The following is a 20,940-nucleotide window of genomic DNA, read 5'->3' on the forward strand; positions in this document are numbered from 1 at the left end:
GTCGGCCTCTTCTCTCTTATAACTAGTGACAGGACGAGAGGGAATGGCCTCAAGTTGCGCCAGGGGAGATTCAGGCTGGACATTAGGAAATACTACTTTTCTGAAAGAGTGGTCAGGTGCTGGAATGGGCTGCACGGGGAGACGGTGGAGTCACCGTCCCTGGAGGTGTTCAAGAACTGTTTAGATGTTGTGTTGAGAGACATAGTTTAGTGGGGTTATTGGTGGTAGGTGGATGGCTGGACTAGATGATCTTGTAGGTCTTTTCCAATCTTGCTAATTCTATGATTCTATGATTCTATGATTCTATGAGGCTGACCGTTCTATAGTTACCCAGGTCCTCCATGCTTTCATAAGTGTAATGATTGATTCACTTCTCCACTTTTCTGCTTTTCCCTCCTTTAAACAAGATATCTTTAAAGAAAATAAAAGTCTATAAATGCTATTTTTAATATATACTTACAAAGTAGTAAGAGAGTACATTCTTGTAATTGAAGCCTGTACCATGTCATGTCTTGCTATGGGTTCAGACTAAGGTCACTGAGGCAAAGAACTGTGGCATTTTCTAGTCCTTTAGTGCTTTATTTCACATAGCTTGAATGTTTCTGCCTCCTCTATTCCTCTCTCACAGTATTATTAAAAAACACTGGGAAAAAGAAGTAAAGTCTTTGACAGGGTTGAGGCTGGCTAGCAAAGAAATCAACGAGGAACCAGAGACCTGAAGAAGAAAGGAATCTCCTACTAATACTTATATTGGAAGATGATTTTTAGAAGGGATGAGACCAGGTCTGCTGGTCACATGGATGGCTTTGAGGGGAATCAGATGAGTGGGGAGGAGCCTGCATGCACTACTCATAAAAATCTGCCCCAGATGAGGTCAGCCATTATCACTGTCGCCACTGCTGAAAAGCACCACACAACTCACTGTGCTTACATCCGCTGTTTGGTCTCCATAAATGTACAGCAAACATCAATGAATGCCAGTGAGTACAATTTTTTCCCCATGGAGGAATCAAATGGCACCTCCAGAAAAAAATTATCTTCAGTATATTTGTTATCTGTTTCCATGTTCAGCTGAGCTGAAGAAATTTTTTCTCCTACACACATGCACAGGGCATAGTTAGTAAAAAGCTTCATGAGTATCTCCCGATTCTGTGTTGGATCCTCTGTGTTGGATAATTTGTTTCTTTGTAAGATGACAATTCTGAATTTCTCTCTTGTAGCTTACGTGAAGTAAATCTGAAAACCAGCTATTTTATCATGAACTACATTTTGAATTCACTCTTTTTGAATTATAAGACAATTAAAATCCATATTTTTATAGTGTTATGATTAGTTTTTCTGAAGTAACTGCAAAGAACATTTTATTCTGTTAACTGAATGAATATTTATTGCCATGCAAGCATTAAAACAGCACTAAAAGATCTTGAATGCTGGAAAGTCATGGACCTTACTTTAGTCAAAGTCTTTTCAGTGATCTGTCATGATTTCTTCTACTATTAAACAAAGCATTAAATATTTAATAAAATATTTTTTTACATTTCTGAATCACATGGTAACGAATCCTTTTTTCAAACTAAGCTGACCCTGCAGCTAATCCTTCTGCTTTGCTGTAGAAAACCAGTGCCACACTTCATGGATTCAGGTTTTTTGAAGTAAATCCATTATAGAATATTTTATGAATAGCAGAATAAAATTCATAGGTATAGTTTATGGAATATTTAGAGGAATCTATATTCAGGGAAGGAATATCTTTATTGATCTGTATTATTATGATCTTATTTTTGCAGGGTTTTTTTTGTATTAACTTAATTTTACCTTCAAATAGATGAGTGGCATTACTTAATTAAAATGTGTGTAAGATTAAATTGGTAGAAATTATGTACTTTAAGTATTTTTCCTCTTTTGTAACTTTTGTTCATATGCAGCATATGATGATATAGATGTTACTGAATTTTGTGCAGTTTTGTAAATTATGAAAACAGAAATACATAGTTCGTTCATGTCTAACAAGAAAAATGCACAAATGGCTTGCATCCTTTGTAAGTATAGTTTTCATGTATTTCATAAGTTGAACAGACAGTTCTTTACGTAAATACGCATTTTAAATCTGCTTACTGTATGGGAACTGCTGAGTCATGGCCTGAACCACTGATTGAGCACCTGGAGGAAAGACCCAGTCAGCCCTGGGAGCACAGGTGAAGGCAATTCACCTGTGCAACCAGAAGGGGTGGAGCCTGGCTCCACCCCTCTTAGGCCTCATTTAAGGGCTGACTGCCCCTGAGGAAGGATCTCTGCCTGGAGATCCCTCCTTGGTGCTTAATCTTTCATATTGGCCATTTCAGACAACAACGTGAGGCATGGCGTGGAGCTCAGGTCAGTGAATCTGGATTTGAATGTAGTCAGCACAAGACAGAGACAGTTTCACCAGCCAGGCTTACTATTTCAGTAAGTTTGTACAAGTAACACTAGAGAGATGGAAAATGTGGAAGAGGAGAGGCAGAGATTGTTTGCAGTGGGTGGAAGGTAAAGAAGATAGTGGCTTAGGGAAGAGAAGGAATGGTGGATGTGAGTTGGGAGTGTAAGCACTTACAAACTATTTAATTTTATTTTATTTTTTTGAGAATTTTTCTAAGTGACTGTGGAAAAAGTAAAGTTATTTACAGGATTTTTTGAGCAAAATGTTCAGTCAATAACTGCTAGAAGATACCACAGTAGATACTGAAATCACAAATAAAAGGAGGGAATAAAACACACAGCACAAAACATCAAATGTAAGGCAAATATACGTGTATATAAAGTGTATACTATAACATCTGATGTAACTCCAAGCTGTGCTCATTCCCTGTCTCACTGGTTGCTCAGCAAAAGGCAGCATAAAAGACAATATTTCTTCCCCCGTTAGTCAGCTGCCAAGGTTGGAAGAATGAAGCCTCATCTCTGCTATTATCAACAGGTAATAGACTTCAAATATTTTCTCATTCTGTATCATAATGCCACCATAATTTCTCATGTAAAAGGAAAGAAAAGGCCATCTGTTTCTCAAAGTAACAGCAACAGCATGCTTGCCTGGAGATTGAGAATGTTTTAAATTTGTGCTGTGTCTTGTTCACCTCATCTTGTACTTAAGCCTAAGTCTCTCACCACAAGCAAGTGTCCTGATCACGAAGACTCTGGGCTCTTCTAATGTCTCTTGTCTTTTTCCTGGAATCACTGTATTTAACTATTCCTTGCTGAGTAGGACAGGCAAAAAAGAGGGTCATTTTGTAGCTCAGTGACTGTAGCACCTTAGTTTTTCCTGCCAGTTATAGTTTTGAGGAGAAGCTTAGTGCTAACTCTGAGAATCATGTAAATTTCCAGGAACTATTTTGTTTTTATTCATCTTAATGTAGCACATTTCATGAAAGGAAGTGGAATTAAAGATCCCTTTGTGTAAGTTGGAACACCAAATGTATTTTGTATGGCACAGGAAAGATACAGAAATATTCTCATATATATATCTTGTTCTGATCTTACTATTATGGCTTGTTTATGCTTAGTTGAGTTTGTTTTGTTATAAAAATGAGCATTTAAATGAATGCTCTCAAAATAAAGGTCTTGTAGAAGATATCTGCCGCAGACTCAGTGTAAGAGCTCCAAAATAGAAAGCAGAGGATGAGCATGTGATTCTTCATTCTGCATTCCCAACAAGGCTTCCCTCAGTAGCAAACAGCAGCTGTAGTTAAAAATAGAAAGTGATAAGCAACTAGGATCTTTAACTAAACTCAGAAGTCACCCTCCATAACAGCAAGAAGTTCAAAGAAATAATGAAGTCTCTCCAATTCCTCAGTGCTGAAGCGTTTGTGTCAAATGCAGAGTTTGCAAGGAAGAATCTTGGCAGTGTTGCGCATAATCTTTTTCCTCTTCTTTTTAAAGCCAGCTATTTACTGGAGCAAAGGGAAGTGATTCATGACTTGGTAGAGATCTGGCCACTTGCTGACTTTAATATAGGAAAACTTCTGGGAACTACTGTGGACTACCAGGAAGACCTGAGCCATAGAAGATGCTCAGTGTGCTTGGAGAGCTGTCTGACAGGGCTGAGAGACTATGTGCTGAATCATCCTTCTCCCTGCGTGAAAAGGTTGAAAGTGGTGGACCTCACAGGTATAAAAGATGTTGAAGTTCAGCTTTGTGAATGTAAGAAGACAATGGGGAGGTGGGCCAGGACAAAGCTGCTCTCTAAGCTTTGTCTAGAAGTGCTGGTCCACCTGCAACAAAGGCAATGCAAGCCACATACCTTTGAAATCAGTATTGATGTGCTAATTGACTTGTTTGTTACAGAACGCAACTATGAGCTGGTAGTGCAGGCCTTGCTGCAGAAGCGTTATTGTCCACTGAAGATCTGCTGTGTGGCATTTAGAGCTGACAACCTGGCTTTGCAGAAATTCTTCTATATCATAAAGCTCACTGATCCCTCTTTGTTGCGCAAACTGGAGGTAGTCCACAATGTTCGCTTAGAAATGGAACACTTGGAAATACTCTTCAACAGTATCCACTTCCCTCTACTGATGTCCTTAACCTTGCCAGCTCGAACATTTAATGTTCAGAGGTTCACAGCTACAGATGAACTGATGCTTACTACCATTGGGGAAAAGATGGGTGAAATGACACAACTGACTGAGCTCAGTCTGGCATTTTCTATACTCACAGGAAGAATACAGAAACTCCTCAGGTAACTTGGTTATCTTACTTTCAATCAAAACGTAAAGAATAACAATTAGTGCCATCAGTAGTCTGAGAATATTATAGGATAAGTGAAGTGAAGTATCTCATCTCAGGTGGTGTGTGAGTATGGGAAGCAGAAAACTAGGAGAGATTATTTTGGGGGGGAGAAGTCAATATATTTGTCAAATGTATTTAGAAGAACTGATGGTTCCTATTAGTCTTCCAGAGCCCATCTGATGAATATGATTTGAATATGCTTTTGGCTACTAACACAAGATGGAGATACACATAGGTTTGTCACATTCTTGAGCTTATATCTCAATCAGCTTGGCTGGCCTTTGATACAAGATCTAAGTCACACTTGAAGTGTTTTTTCAGGATTTCTAGTGAATGTTTTTCCTCTAAAAATCAGACAGTAAATATAGATTTCACAGATAATTTATTTTTAGATAGCTAGAGGGATATTAAACTGATTTGAGACTTTGATTTCAGTTGTTCATTGTGTCTTCCAGTCTCAGGGTAGGAGAGATCTGATGCCCTTCTCTACTGCAAATTAAGCTAACCTATGAATATCCATAGTTATTTCTGTAAAAGAATGGCAGTTCTTAAAAATATAACAAGCTACCAGTGATCTGTGTTCATATTTGAACTGAAAATAAAGTTGACTATATGCTTTTCAGAGCATCTGAAAAAAAAGTAGACAAAAGTTTTGAGACAAATCACCTTGGTTTAAAATTCCTCCTGTACAAAGAAGGCACTCCATTTAAATGTTGTTAGGAGATCAAACAGTGGGTATGAGCACAGTACGGTGGTGGTATATTTCAGCAGTGACAACAGCAATGTGAAAGACAAGCCATTTTCCAGACATCCATGCAGATTTTTATGGCCACAGCATTCAGGTTGTTAGAAAATGCATAGATAGTTGTGGTGACTATGTTGAAAAATATTTTTTTTTGTAGCTGAGAATTTGCTCTATCAAATAGCATTATTGTACTCTTTGTAACTGCTGTAGTTTTCATGGAAATAAATAGGATATATTACTTTTGGAGTGACGTGCATAAATGATGAGTTTCTAATCTTTATCCAGTAGACGTATGTGGAAGAATTCTAGTTGAGGTTCTCTACATCTGAAAGGGATCTTTTTCAGTTTTCATGGTTAAGATTATTTTATATTCAACTGAAACATTTGCACATAATCTCAGGTACACTTTTCCCAACCACTTTCTTCATCAGAATTTCTCCTTGAAACTTCAGAACAATATAACATGTAAAACTCCTGGGCATTTAAAAACATACAGTAAAAACAAAACTAGAAATAAAAACTGATATGTTAGAACTGGCTTTCCTCTTGGAATGAATCCTTCCTTAACGGACATGATTGAAATCTCTTGAATGATAACAGCTTTGTGAAAGAAGTAGTCACTAATGTTTTTATTGTAGTAATGATCTGTTATTAATTCATCGACTAATGGAACCTGACAACATATAAATGTTTACAAAATATACACATAGATTGTTACAAAATTAATTCCCCTTAAGCCAGAACATTTGGAGTTACGAAAGGTTTGGGGAACAAAATATATTTGTTGTTGTTGGCATATGTTTCATTTCTAAAAGGAGATTAAAAAAAAAATGTTTGTGGCAGATGACTGCATTCATAATATGGATAGAAGTGTGAAATTTTGTGAAAATAGTTTTCAATGTTTTATGGCATAAAACCTTTTCTTTTTAATTCTACAGCCCACTAAAAACTCCGCTGAAGATGCTGGATGTTTCTAACTGCTCATTGAACCATGCTGATATGGTCTATTTAGCCAATAGCATCCATTCTTATCACTTAGAAGCACTGGACCTGAGTGGGCACAATATACCTGAACTTTACCCATCAACATTCTTTAAGCTTCTTAGCCATTCCTCTCCAGTGCTCAGGAGTCTGATCTTGGAGGACTGTAACATCCAAGACACTCATGTCAACATGTTGATTGTAGCATTAAGCCCTTGTCAGAAACTGCAGGAGTTTAAGTTTCTTGGAAATCCATTGTCATCCCAAGCCCTTAAACACCTTTTCACATTTCTCTGTGAGTTGCCAGTGCTGAAAAATGTGGAGTTTCCAGTTCCAAAGGACTGCTACCCTATGGACATCACCTACCCAATTGATGATACCAGTCTCTGCAGATTTGATCATCAAAAATATGACAGTATAGCAGAGGAGCTTAATTTCATTTTACTCCAAGCAAATCGGGAGGATGTGAAGGCTTCAACTCCACTCTTTGGCAGTTATGATGCAGCTGTTCAGGAGACAAATGATGAACTGGGAGCTTATTTGATCAAGTCCTTCAAAGAGACTTTAGAAAAGTTAACTACTTCTCTTAGCAAAATGAGTTAAATGTGTAACATTTATCACAGATATCTGTGATAAGTTGGCCTGCCAAATCAGAAGCTAATTTATTCTTTTCTGGAACAGTGTCTTTCATTGATCAGTCTTGAGTTTTCTTTAGTTTCTGGGCTGAATTTACTGTTGTTTTAATTGCTTATGATGATTAGAGGTATTTTAATTATTCTACTGCATACCATTTACGTAAATACAGCTTGTTCTCAAAAGAGGGGAAGACCCTCAATAGATTATTATTTTACACAAAAAGCATTTTGTTTCTTAGTAAAATGAGGTGTCTGAAATTGGCTACTTTCTTCTACAGTTTCCTCCAGACTTGGGAATGAAGCTTGCAACTAAACATAAGACAGGAAAGTCTTTTCCCAAGTCCAGCAGGATCCCTCAAGGACTTTGTATCTACGCTCACATGTACCTAAACCATTTTTTGGTTTTGCCCTTGGCCTTCCACATGCTTTCAGTTCATTACTCTATGGTTTATCCAGTATGTTCCTGAAAGTGGGGGTGAATAACTATCTCCATGTCCCTGTACCTCACTTTCTTCTGAACAGGCATGACAACAAACATGATAATCTCCTTTTGTATGGGGAATTGTCTCATACATTGTGTTGGTGAGGAGTAAGTTCCATACTGTGAGGGCAGGAGATAATAGAATCATAGAACAGCCTGGGTTGAATAGGATCTCAAAGATCATCTAGCTTCAACTCCCCCCACCATGGGCAGGGTCACCAACCACTAGACCAGGCTGCCCAGAACTACATCCAGTCTGGCCTTGAATGCCTCCAGGGATGGGGCATCCACAGCCTCCCTGGGCAACATGTTCCAGGACAGCAGAGGATTCCCCTTCACCTCTCTCCAGCGATACAAAGTAAATCTCTGACAAAATGCATTTTACAAAGAATTTCTGAGACAGTTCTGCACAGTCATGCTTGTGATATCAACAGTCAAGTACCTCAAGATGCTCCCTTTGTGGAATTTGTGGTTTTGTCCAGTAGAATATATCCAGCTGCTCTCAGCTGTTTTTCGAAGATAGTCTAAAGCAATGGTAGTAATGCAAAAATGATTAGTATGGGAAAAAATGAATCAAAAGCCAATTTAAAACTGTGGAAAAGGGTGATGGAAGGCTGCTACATAACTACATAACTTACATTCTTCTTTTTAATATATGTAATACATTTAAAGTAAATGTAATATTTAATATAAGTATGTAGAGGTATCACTCTGCGCCTCAGAGAAGAACAAGAAAACAAGAATCCAGAACAACAACTGTGGTCATAGAAGTCAGTTACCTGGCATAGCTCAGGAACTTATGAACATTCCTGACTTAGTGTGTTGTGTTTCTTTTGAGATGCAGCCATTTTTTAACCACTTCTCCCTAGGTATATGTTTCTGCTTCCAAGACAGAGGGCTCTGCTTAACCCCATCCAGTCTCAAACACTTCATGAATTAAAAGGAACATAAAATCAATCACACTGTCAGATTAGGACTTTGCAAAAATACAGTGGTTTTACCTGAAGGTTTTCAGTTCCCATATGGTTCTAGTCAACAAGCAGGAGAAAACCTAATTTCACGATCAACTCTAGATACAGGGGATTCAGGCATAAAAATATCTATGATGGACTGGAAGGGAAGAAAAGGACAAGACTTCATTATCTGCTTTGTCTCTTGACAGTCTGAATGCTGCCATTGAAGGAAGGATTCAATTTTGTGACAAAAGAGCTGCACCTAACTACTGAGGAAGGAAAGAAGCAGATGCCAGATGTAGCTGTTGTTTGACAACTCCTCCCAGTCCCCTGCTGATACCAGTATCAGGAACACAGTTCACTCTTAGTCTGTCCTCCATTCTAGTGAAGCCCCTGTATTTCTTAGAGTCTTTCTTAAGACAAACTCAAATTTCTGGTTCTTCATCCTTTTGAGTGGTGAATTAATTAATGAATTAGTGATTCATTGGACTTATCAGTCTAAAAGGGTTTGAGCCTTTGTCATGTTTGTTTTCTTTCCTAATCAACTCATAAAATTTAATTGACAAAGTATGTTGTCATGTAAATTTGAGAGATCCAAGTGGATCATGACATAGGACAATGAGGAGAACCAACAGAATAGCTTGGTTTTCTTTCCAAAGTGATAGCTCTTCCTTCAGGATGTATACTCAAGTGTTCAATAACCTTTGTACAGATATTTTTTGTTGTTACTTTCTTTTATTAAAAATAAAAGCTGTCAGAAAGCACACAGTCATATTCTTGTGAGTGGAAGGTACATTATTCCTCTGCCACTGCAGGATTTATTTCCTGAGGAAGGTTTCCTAAATTTAATTTATTTTCTCCTATTTTAAAGAAACTTGAGGCTTATCATGATTCCAAAATATCTGCGTCTGAAATGAACCAGATGTTTTATACATATCTATAATACTATTCTTGTTTAACAGCCAAAATAGGGCAATGCTTTATACCAGACACTAGGTCTACTTGTTAATTTTGCTGGTAAGGTCTACTCTGTAATGGCCCAAGTCCTGGCAGTCCTATTTCTTCTTAGTGGAGGTCCCACATTGCCCAGCGGAATAACAAAGCAACTGTATGTGTAAGTCTTCATTTCTCTAAGGAAAATTTGTGCTGACCAGTTTTAGACAAAATGTAATGGGTTTAGTTAGCTGAATCAAGCCTTCCAATGATCAAGCAACTTATGACAATTACAAGTACGTAATGAAGCTGTGTAGGGAGAAAATTAGAAAAGCCAAAGCCCAGCTAGAACTGAACTTGGCCACTAAGGTGAAGAACAACAATAAATATTTCTATAAATACATCAACAGTAAAAGGAGGGCAAGTGAATCTTCATCCCTTGTTAGGTGCTGAGGGCAACAGGTGACCAAGGATCAGGATAAGGCTGAGGTACTTAATGCCTTCTTTGCCTCAGTCTTTACTAGTAAGACTAGTTGTGCCCTGGGCACACAGCCCCTTTAGCTGGTAGATAGGGATGGGGAACAGAATAGGGCCTGCATAATCCATGATGAGATTGTTTTGAACCTGCTCCAAAAGCTGGACACTCACAAGTCCATGGGGCCAGATGGTTTGCACCCTAGAGTGCTGAGGGATTTGGTGGATGTGGTTGCCAAGCCACTCTCCATCATCCTTCAACAGTCCTGGCTAACAGGGTATGTCCTGGTGGACTGGAGACAAGCAAATGTGATTCCCATCTTCAAAAAGGGCCAGAACCAGGGGATCAGACCCAGTCAGCATGGGTTTATGAATGGTAGATCCTGTCTGACAAACCTCATTTCTTTCTGTGACAAGGTGACCTGCTTAGTGGATGAAGGCAAGGCTGTCAATGTGGTCTACCTGAACTTCAGTAAAGCCTTTGACACTGCCCCACAGCATCCTTGTGGAGAAGCTGGCTGCCCGTGGTTTGGATGGGCATACGCTCTCCTGGGTGAAACACTGGCTGGATGGCCAGGCCCAAAGAATTGTGGTCAGTGGAGTTAAATCCAGCTGGCAGTCAGTCATGAGCGGTGTCCCCCAGGGCTCGGTATTGGGGCTGCTTCTATTCAACATCTTTATCAATGATCTTGATGAGGGGACTGAGTGCACCCTCAGTAAGTTTGCAGATGACACCAAGTTGGGAGGGAGTGTTGATCTGCCTGAGGGTAGAAGGGCTCTACAGAGGGACCTGGATAGACTGGCTTGATGGGCTGAGGCAAACTGTATGAGTTTCAATAGGGCCAAGCATTGGGTCCTACACTTTGGTCACAACAACCCCAGGCAATCCTATAGGCTTGGGGAGGAGTGGCTAGAAATCTGCCTGATGGAAAGGGACCTTGGTGTGCTGATGGACAGTTGGCTGAATATGAGCCAGCAGTGTGCCCAGGTGGCCAAGAAGGCCAGTGGCATTCTGGCTTGCATCAGAAATGGTGTGGTGAGCAGGACTAGGGATGTCATCCTGCCCCTGTACTTGGCACTGGTGAGGCCCCACCTTGAGTACTGTGCTCAGTTTTGGGCGCCTCAATACAGAAAGGACACTGAGGTGCTGGAGCAGGTCCAAAGAAGGGCAACAAGGCTGGTGAAGGACTTGGAGAATATGCGCTACGAGAAGCAACTGAAGGAACTGGGGCTGTTTAGTCTGGGGAAGAGGAGGCTGAGGGGAGACCTTCTTGCTCTCTCCAAACACCTGGAAGGTGATTTCAGCGAGAGCGGGGTTGGTCTCTTCTCACTGGTGACAGGTGACAAGACAAGGGGAAATGGCCTCATGTTGCGCCAGGGGAGACTTAGGCTGGATATCAGGAAAAACTTTTTTACAGAAAGGGCTGTTAAGCACTGGAATAGCTCCCCAGGGAGGTGGTTGAGTCACCATCCCTGAATGTGTTTAAAAACAGTTTGGATGTGGTGCTCAGGGATATGATTTTGCAGTGGGTTGTACGAGTTAGGGTAGTATGGTTAGATTGCGGTTGGACTTGATGATCTTGAAGGTCTATTCCAACCTGAGCAATTCTATGATTCTATAAAGAGGTAAAAAGTATAGCCAGTGGCTATCCGATTGTGGAACAAGCAATATGAAGTTTAGTTTTGGTGCAGTTATAATTGCCAAAAGCCTCTATTGCAAGTGTATTTTGACAAATATTCCTCCACTGACATGAAATTAGACTGAAGAGTTCCCCTACTTTGCTTTATACTTCAAGTTATTAGATAAATTATAAAAAATCATCTTAATTTAGTATTCTGGAGTGAATACAAAAAATTCCTCAGGTAAGAGAGAACAGAGATTTTGATGCCAGTAATTAATTACTTGTATTTTCTCTAATTTAAGATTAAAATTACTAATATTTATTACAGTTTTTATATAATATAATATAATATATTACAAACTATGTGTTGGTTGCATAAATCCTGCACTAGATATTCACTGCAAGGGCTTCTCTGAAAGAAATGCCTCCTATTTTATTAAGTTGGCCCACAATGTCAGAGACAAATGTTGGTGGAATATCAGTAGAAGCTGAACCTTCCTGCCAATATATCCATTACATTCTGTTGCCATGTGCAAGATGGCAGTAGAAGGATATTCTGACAAAACTGGCATCTGACATGGAAGTACATATGAACCAAACCTGTGCAAACTAATTCTTCCATGCAGAAAAAATTGCATTGACATTCATCAATGCCTGCTGAACATTTACGGAGACCAAACAGTGGATGTGAGTACAGTGAGGTGGTGGGTGGTATGTTTCAGTGGTGGTGACAGCAATAGTGGGTCACCTCCACTAGTGCAGATTTTTACAAGCATATCATTCAGGTTCTTGTTTGTCACTGGTAAAAATGCATAGCTAATAGTGGAGACTATGCTGAAAAACAGTGCTTTGTAGCTGAGAATTTGCTCTATCAAACAGAGTTATTGTGCTGTTTGTATCTATTGCAGTTTCCATGTAAGTAAATAGGAGGCATTACTTTCGGAACAACATACTAACAAAGGAAACCATACTTCTAGTATAATTGTGTGAAGTCCCAAAGTTTACACTCAGCCACTGTTATACGACACTCTGCATTCAAATTACTTTTATCCTCTATCTGTTTTCCTTCTTCATGCAGATGTGTTGGATAGGAAGTATTCTGAAGGAACAGAACTTTATTTAAAAGTCAGTGAACATCAGTGAGATTTCAGATGACACACCTCTGGGAATCAGACCTATACATGTGCAACAAATAGAAGCATCTAATAGACGTGGTAGTTCATGAAACAGTTTCTACACTCTGTTTCTAGACATTCTAGATCTTGTGGGAATATTTGGGATCTTCAGAGGACTTGTGAAAGCTCACCTGGAAACCTTAGTTTGCCTAATAGAGACTAGAGACTTATGCTTGCAGCAGACTAAGCATTTTTATTCACTTCTGTCAGCTCTTTATCATGAAATGGTGCTTTGAATTGACAGTCAGAGGGTAGCTTCCAGAAGCGGTAGCTTCTACAGCTCACTATGTCAAAGAGGGCTGTCCAGTGAAGACAGTGGGCAGTTTGACAATGGTGGCAATGTGCTGCAGGACACAGCATCAAGCACCAAATGGAGCTGGTGTTAATTTGTCTACAAGCTGGATTATGGATCCAGGTTTGAGTGCTGGCACATCAGTACCCTCAATCCAGACAGAGCCTCAGGGCAAGAGTGCAAACTCTCCAGATCTGGATCTGAGGGGAGTTCCTGTGACTTCTCTCTGGAGACAAGACAAGCAGAGGCAAAGTCCTTCCCTCCAGCAGGTGTGTGTTTGTTGAGGAGCCATGATGCCAAGTTAAGGAGCTGTAGGAAATGGTTAGCATCACTGTACTGCATTAGTGTATATGATGGGTCTGACAGGATTTTCTGTAAGACCATACAGAGATAAGAGCCTGAACTGCACAGAAAGAGGTGCAACCAGAGTCTATGCTGTTTGGAGTGAGAATGGACAAAGATTGTCCTGTCCTGCCTGTCTAGAAGAGGTTGGCTAACTTGGTGATGCATGTTTTAAACTAAAGGACTTGGGGGACAGGGTCCAAAATGGCAATGCTCAAGCCATTGCAAGTGACTGGAGAATAAGCCAAGCCAACCAGAAAAGTGACAAATGTTCCTCAGATTCTCCCCATGATGTGAGCCAGAAGGCCAGCCACTACAATGGTGTGTATAGGTATGGGGGATCCTTGTGCATCCCTCTAGAGTTACCTGCATCCTCTGTTCCCTTTTTATCTCCAAAATGCCTGTATACGAACACATGCATGAGGAATAAACAGGAAGAATTAGAGATCGGTATGACTGAAAAGCTGTCACGGATGGCTGTATGCTTTTTAGGAGCGACATGCCAGAAAGATAAGGCAGTGGAGTTGCTCTTTGTGAGAGAGCAACTGGAATGTATCGAGCTCTGCCTAGAGATGAATGATGAATAAGTGGAGAGGTTACAGGTGGCACAGTTCTGGGTGGTTACAACAGGCCATTTGATCAGGAAGAAGCTAATGAGGCCTTCTATGGACAGCTGAAAGTAGCCTCATGATCGCGTGCACTGGTTCTCATGCAGGACTTCAATCACCCTTACATTCGCTGGAAAAGAAACATTGCCAGGTACACACAGTCCACGAGGTTCCTGCAGTACTCAGAAGATAATTTTCTGATGCAGGTAGTGGAGGAGCCAATGAGGAGAAGTGTGCTTCTGGACCTTGTTCTTACAAACAAGGTAGGGGATGTGAAGGTTAGAGGCAGCCTTGGATGCAGTGACCATGAACTAATGGATTTTAGCATTTTACATGGAAGAAACAAGGTAATAAATAGGATTGCAAGCCTGAACTTCCAGTTAAGTTTGACCTCTTCAAAGACCTATTCGGAGGTATCCCATGGGTTAAAGCACTGGAAGAAAAAGGGCCCAAGATGGTCGACATTCAAGTACGACTTCCTCCAAGTTCAAGATCAGTGCATTGCTAAGGGGAAGAAATCAGGGAAAGGTGACAGGATAAGCAAGAAGCAAATGTAAAGATACAAATGGAAGAAGAAAGTTTAAAGAATGTGGAAAAAGGGTCTGGCCACTTGGAAGGAATATAGGAGCATTGCCATGGCATGCAGGGATGCAACAAGGAATGCTAAGGCCCACTTGGAATTGAATCTGATAAAAGATCAATGATAGCAAGAGAGACTTCTTTAAGTACGTTAGTAGCAGGAGGAAGACTAAGGATAATGCGGGCCCATTGCTGAATGGGGCGGGTGCCCTGGTAACTGAGGACACTGAGAAGGTGAATTTACTGAGTGCCTTCTTTGCTTCAGTCTTTACTATAAATACTGCCCTTCAGGAATCCCAGACACTGGAGGTAAGAGAGAGATTCTGGGGAAAGTAAGACTTTCCCTTGGTTGAGAAGGATCTGGTCAGAGATCATCTATACAAATGTAACTCACACAACATTCACGTGCATCAACAGGATGCACCCAGGAGTGCCGAGGAAGCTGGCAGAAATGATTGCTGAACTGCTCTCTTAGCCTTCAAAGGTCATGGAGAAGAGGAGAGGTGCCTGAAGACTGGAAGAAAGACAGTGTCACTCCAGCCTTCAAAAAAGGGCAGAAGGAGAGCCCAGGAAACTACAGGCCAGTCAGCCTCACCTCCATCCCTGGGAAGGTGATGGATCAACTTGTTCTGGATGTCATCCCCAAGCAAGTGCAAGAAAAGGAGGTTATCAGGAATAGTCAGCATGAATTCACCATGGGGAAATCTTGCTTGATCAATATAGTAACCTTTTATGATGTCATGACAGGTTGGGTAGACAAGAGTAGAGCAGTGGATGTTGTCTACCTTGGCATGGCTTTTGACACTGTCTCCCATAACATCCTCGCAGGTAGGCTAAGGAAGTGTGGGACAGATGAGTGGACAGTGAGGTGAACTGAAAACTAAGTGGCTGGCTGAGCTCAGAGGATTGTGGTCATGGTAAGGGACTAAGAGTCAGCAGCATGGATTCTCATAGCCCTGGCTTTCCTTTGCCTTTAGTGACTAGATTGCTCAGGCAGACCTTCCTTACTGATGTTCTGTCCTTGCCTGTGTCCCACTCATTAGTTCTTAGCTGCATTCCCAAACTTCTACCTGCCTCTCAGTTTGTCAGCTGCTGGTTATGTATACATACAAATCTGAAACATCAGAATGACTTGTGCTCTTAACCTTTGTTTTTACAAGGCTTACATATTCTGTTTCGTCTTTGCCCAGCTGTTTAATTTTTCTGTCATTCTACTCCACATCTTCCTTCTGTTCTTTGGTAGAAGAAATTCTCTTACCCACATTTTTTCTTCTTTACATGTGCCAATGAATCCCAACTTTCTTAGGCAATTTCAGACAATCCTGATGGGGAAATATCTCTCTATATTACCTACCAATGGACTGTCATCTTGATCAGTCACAGAGGAAGACAGGATGGTGCTGTCTGTGTTTATATGAGCACTTTGTTTTCTATCTGTGTTGATATATATATGTTGAGTCGTGTATTTACATATACTCATCTGCTTACAGGGAATACGGCTACAGGCTGGGTCTGAGGAATCAGCACTTTAGCATCCTCACCCCACTCAAATTACCTGGCAACCCGGCGGATGTAAGTACTGGTTTTTATTGAACAGATTTTCAGTAAAAATCTATAGAATAGAGATTACTGTTAGAACATTTTCCTTTTGTGGTTCTGTAAGATCAAGCTTCTTAAAAATCTTTGTGATTTTTTTTTAAAGATGTGGTTAAACTAGATATAGGAAACAATTATACCCAACTGCATTTCTCTTCAACAGAAATTCATCCAAATAGTCATTTTCCTAAAATATTCTCACAGCTGCATTTTGTTTTAATAACATTTTTTGACAGTAATGGCGATAGAATTGTGATGCAATAGCACAGTTTTGTTTGGTTGTTTTTTTCTAGCTATGTCACAGAGAAGCTAGAACAAACTGCTCTGCAAGGGAAGGTGAGACAGAAGCCAAGAGTGATCACAGCACAAGCAGGGACCTTACTGCATCTGCTCTGGACAGTCAGAGTAGGGTCCTAGTAACAGGGTCCATTGACAGTCCTGGAAAATAATCGCTCAGGTCCAGGGTCCACTCAGGGGGTCCAATCAGAAACAGAAGAAGTCAGAGCCAGAGAGAGAGCTGCAATGTAAGCCCTAGAGTCTAATCAGGAGACAAAGTACCAGTAATGTAGGTCTAAAGTCCATTCAGGTGGTAGTACCAGAGACAAGGCCATGGGCAGGCACACTTGTAGCATATATCATAGGCTGAAACACCAGGTCTGATCTTCAGTAGAGTTTCTGGCACAACAGTTAGAGAGAATGTGTGGAGGTTCATGATGAGGCTTCTTAGAACGATTAATGTCTATTAGTGTGCTTAATAGGCTAATAGTTTGCTACCTTTTTTTTGCATCAAATGGAAGGGAATCTAATTTAAGAAAAGAACAACTCAGAAGTTAAAGAACTTGGCAGTATTGTCTTCACACCCATATTTATAGTGTCAGAACCTGCTTCTTCGCTGTAGTTCAGGCTTCAATGTTATGGAGGAAACGAAGAGCTGAGAAAAACTTGATTGCCCTTCTTTGCCTATATGTAATCATGTTGCGACTAGAAATGATTTATCTGAAAGATTAATGCATAAGGCTGTTTTTCAAAAACTTCAGGTAAGGCACATTTGTATAAATTTATTAGTACATGTAAACATTGTCCATACTATTACATTTATTATCACAGTTTCATCTCCCTTATTTCCTTGTGTAACTACTCATTTTGTTTTGACTTCATAAATATGAGCCATTATCACTATAAGAAATGATAAAATAAAAACACAGATCACAATTTTTACTTTAATCAGCTAAATATTGCATGTAATTTTACATAGTGTTAACAGTTATCTTGTAATTTCTTCATATATTCAGCTTTATTTCACACTATTCTGAGTGTTCATTGTCACATAAAAGGAATGAGAAAATTGAGGTCAAATTAACAAGGGGATAATAAATCCCTGAGAAAATGTTACTGAGGAGTTGCCAAGAATGAGGCAAATGAACATCTGCACTGGATTATATTCAGGAAATCTAAAACAAGTCTATGCTAAAAGAACACTCTGTTAATCTTACTTGGTTTTTTTCCATTTCTTCTTTGTTTATACTTTCTTGGATCCAAGGAAACACCAGTTTCTTTATTAGTACCATGACTGTCCAGATGTGCAAACAAGTGCTTGTAAAATGCTACTTTTATATATGCTAAAATCAGGACTGGTAGCAACAACAAATAATAATGCAAAACTTCAGGTATTTTTTTGAGAAGTCACCTTTGTATATGTAAGCCTCAACTGTGCTCTGTCATAACAGCTAATATAGCCTGGAAATTATTCCTTCAGTGCCCTCTCTCTTGCTGTTTGTAGCTCTTCTAAGGAAGAGAGAAAAGTACTGAGTGACAGAATAGAAGTTCTGTGATCAGCATGCAGCCTTGATCTGTGGAAGAACTTCATGCATTTGCACAGAGCCTGTGTTGATTGCAAATCAGTCACATGATACTAAATGCACTTAGTTTTAAATTAAAAATTCAGCTATTTTCTGCTTTTTGCAAGTTCACCTGGGGTCCAAAAACCACATGAAGATTTTATTTTTGCTGGTGCATTTTCAGCTATCAAAACTGTCACAAAGTAAACTTGTGTTGAAAAAAAGTGTAAAAAAGAGGTGAATTGAGTTAAATCCAGCAGGCAACCAGTCATGAGTGGTGTTCCCGAGGGGTCGGTGCTGGGGTCTGTCCTCTTCAATATCTTTATTGATGACCTGAATGAGAGCATTGAGTGCACCCTCAGTAAGTCTGCAGATAACACCAAGTTGGCAGGAAGTGTTGATCTGCCTGGGGGTAGCAAGGCCCTACAAAGGGATCTGGACAGGCTGGATTGCTGGACTGAAGCCAGTGGGATGAGGTTCAACAAGACCAAGTGCCGGGTCCTCCACTTTGGTCACAACAACCCCAGGCAATGCTACAGGCTTGGGGCAGAGTGGCTGGAAGACTGTGTAGAGGAAATGGACCCGGGGATATTGGTCGATGCTCAGCTGAGCATGAGCCAGCAGTGTGCCCAGGTGGCCAAGAAGGCCAATGGCATCCTGGCTTGTATCAGAAATAGTGTTGCCAGGAGGAGTAGGGAAGTAATTGTCCCTCTGTACTCAGCTCTGGTGAGGCTGCACCTCAAGTGCTGTGTCCAGTTTTGGGCCCCTCACTGCAAGAAAGACATTGAGGCCCTAGAGCGTGTTCAGAGAAGGGCAACAAAGCTGGTGAAGGGTCTGAAGCATAGGCCTTATGAGGAGCAGCTGAGGGAGCTGGGATTGTTCAGTCTGGAGAAGAGTAGGCTCAGAGATGACCTTATTGCTCTCTATAACTACCTGAAGGGAGGTTGTAGTGAGCTGGGGGTCGGCCTCTTCTCTCTTATAACTAGTGACAGGACGAGAGGGAATGGCCTCAAGTTGCGCCAGGGGAGATTCAGGCTGGACATTAGGAAATACTATTTTTCTGAAAGAGAGTTGTCATGGTTTTATGATTTTTTGTGTAGTGCACTGGGAGTTAGAGTTAATGCTCCAGTTCCATGTATTGTCGATATTTCCAGGTACCTGGTTCTCAGAAGAGAACTACATATCCCAGAGGACTTTGCATTTCCGTTTTCCATTCAGACGGAAAGATAAAACTGTTTGCATGTCATGAGATGTCCCCTTTTCCCTTTCTGCTCATCTCTGCAGCATGTGTGCTCCCTAGCCATCTTGCCTTCAGCATTAGAGTAAGGCCTTTGGTTTTTGGACACACTCTCTCAATTTATTTGATTTATTAGCTTCAATTCCAATTATTGTAAAAATATTGTATTATCTTGCATTTCCGTGTCTTATTTAGTAAATCAGTTTTCCTCCTCAAATTGTTGCTGCAGTTTTGTTTTTAGGCCTGTCTGCCTACCCTTTTGCCTTTTCCCCTTCCTCCTTTCCTGGGGTGTGGGTCCATGGGTCCCCTCGCCCCATTAATCATGGAACCAGGCCAAACCAGGCGCTGGAATGGGCTGCCCAGGGAGGTGGTGGAATCACCATCCCTGGAGGCGTTCAAGGAATGTTTAGACATTGTGTTGAGGGACATGGTTTAGTGAGAACTATTGGAGGTAAGTGGGCGGTTGGACTGGATGGTCTTGTAGGCCTTTTCCAACCTTGGTGATTCTATGATTCTAAATCCTTCACTGCAACTAAAAGTACCACTTATTCTGAGTTGGGACACTTTCCATTCTACTTTCGTTGCCATCAGAGACATAACTTGTTAACATGTGTTGGTATTCCAGTTATGCGAATCATCCCACCATGTTTCCATTATAGCAATAGTATCATAGTTTTCCAAGTGCATCAGTTTCCAACTCCTGGTTATTTCCCACTCTGCATGCACTGGTATAGAGGCACTTCAGATGGCCTTTTGGACACACTGCCTTCCTAGAGGAGCCTTCCCACAAACCTCCAGGACAAATCTGAGGCTTTCCCTTGCTGCTTCCTGAAGTGACAGTGTTCACAGAATCACAGAATTGCAGGGGTTGGAAGAGACCTCAAGAGATCGTTGAGTCCAGCCCCTCTGCTAAAGCAGGTTCTCTGCAGGTAGGCATCCAGACAGGTCTTGAATATCCCCGTAGAAGAAAACTCCACAGCCTCTCTATGCAACATGTTCCAGTGCTTCATCACCCTTACTGTAAAGAAGTTCTTCCACATATTTCTATGGAACTTCCTATGTTCAAGTTTTAGGCTATTGCTCCTTGTCCTATCACTACATATCACTGAGAAGAGTCTAGCCTCATCCATTTGCCAGCTACCTCCTTTTAGATATTTATGAACATTAATCAGATCCCCTCTCAGCCTTCTTTTCCCCAGGCTGAACTGACCCAGGTTACTCAGCCTTTCTTCATAAAGGAGATGATCAAGGCCCTTAATCATATTTGTGGCCCTTCACTGGACTCCTTCTAGAAGATGTCTGTTTTTTTGGAACTGGGGAGCCCAGAACTGGGCATAGTGTTCTAAATGTGGCAGAGTAGAGGGGAAGACCACCTCCCTTGACCTGCTGGCCATGCTCTTTTTAATGCACCCCAGGATACCACTGGCCTTCTTGGCCACAGGGGCACACTGCTGGCTCATGGCCAACCTGTTGTCCACTAGAACACCCAGGTCCTTCTCTGCAGAGCCCCTCTCCAGCAGGTCATCCCCTAGCTTCTACTGATGCATGCAGTTATTCATTCCCAGGTGCAAGACTACACTTGCTCTTGTTAAACCTCATCTGGTTCCTCCCTGCCCAACTCTGCAGCCTGTCCAGGTCATGTTGAACAGTAGCACAGCCTTCCAGTGTGTCAGTTACTCTTCCCAGCTTTG

The 20,940-nt window shown here is 40.9% G+C and overlaps 1 protein-coding gene across 1 annotated transcript; it reads left to right on the forward strand.

Moving 5' to 3' along the window:
- Nucleotides 1-3,803: 3,803 nt before the first annotated feature.
- On the forward strand, nt 3,804-7,141 carry LRRC14B (leucine rich repeat containing 14B). The gene is made up of 2 exons (XM_021383669.1): nt 3,804-4,708; nt 6,442-7,141. The coding sequence occupies exons 1-2, from the start codon at nt 3,804-3,806 to the stop codon at nt 7,085-7,087; spliced, it is 1,551 nt and encodes a 516-aa protein (XP_021239344.1). The 3' UTR covers nt 7,088-7,141.
- The last annotated feature ends 13,799 nt before the right edge of the window (nt 7,142-20,940 follow it).

Source organism: Numida meleagris, unplaced genomic scaffold (assembly GCF_002078875.1).
Source record: "Numida meleagris isolate 19003 breed g44 Domestic line unplaced genomic scaffold, NumMel1.0 unplaced_Scaffold466, whole genome shotgun sequence".
Lineage (NCBI taxonomy): Eukaryota > Metazoa > Chordata > Aves > Galliformes > Numididae > Numida > Numida meleagris.

Bases quoted from the DNA above. Each gene is read 5' to 3' on its own strand.
- LRRC14B (XM_021383669.1), top strand. From the start codon at position 3,804: ATGAAGTCTCTCCAATTCCTCAGTGCTGAAGCGTTTGTGTCAAATGCA. The intron at 4,709-6,441 runs GTAACTTGGTTA...TTAATTCTACAG, and splicing joins AGAATACAGAAACTCCTCAG to CCCACTAAAAACTCCGCTGA.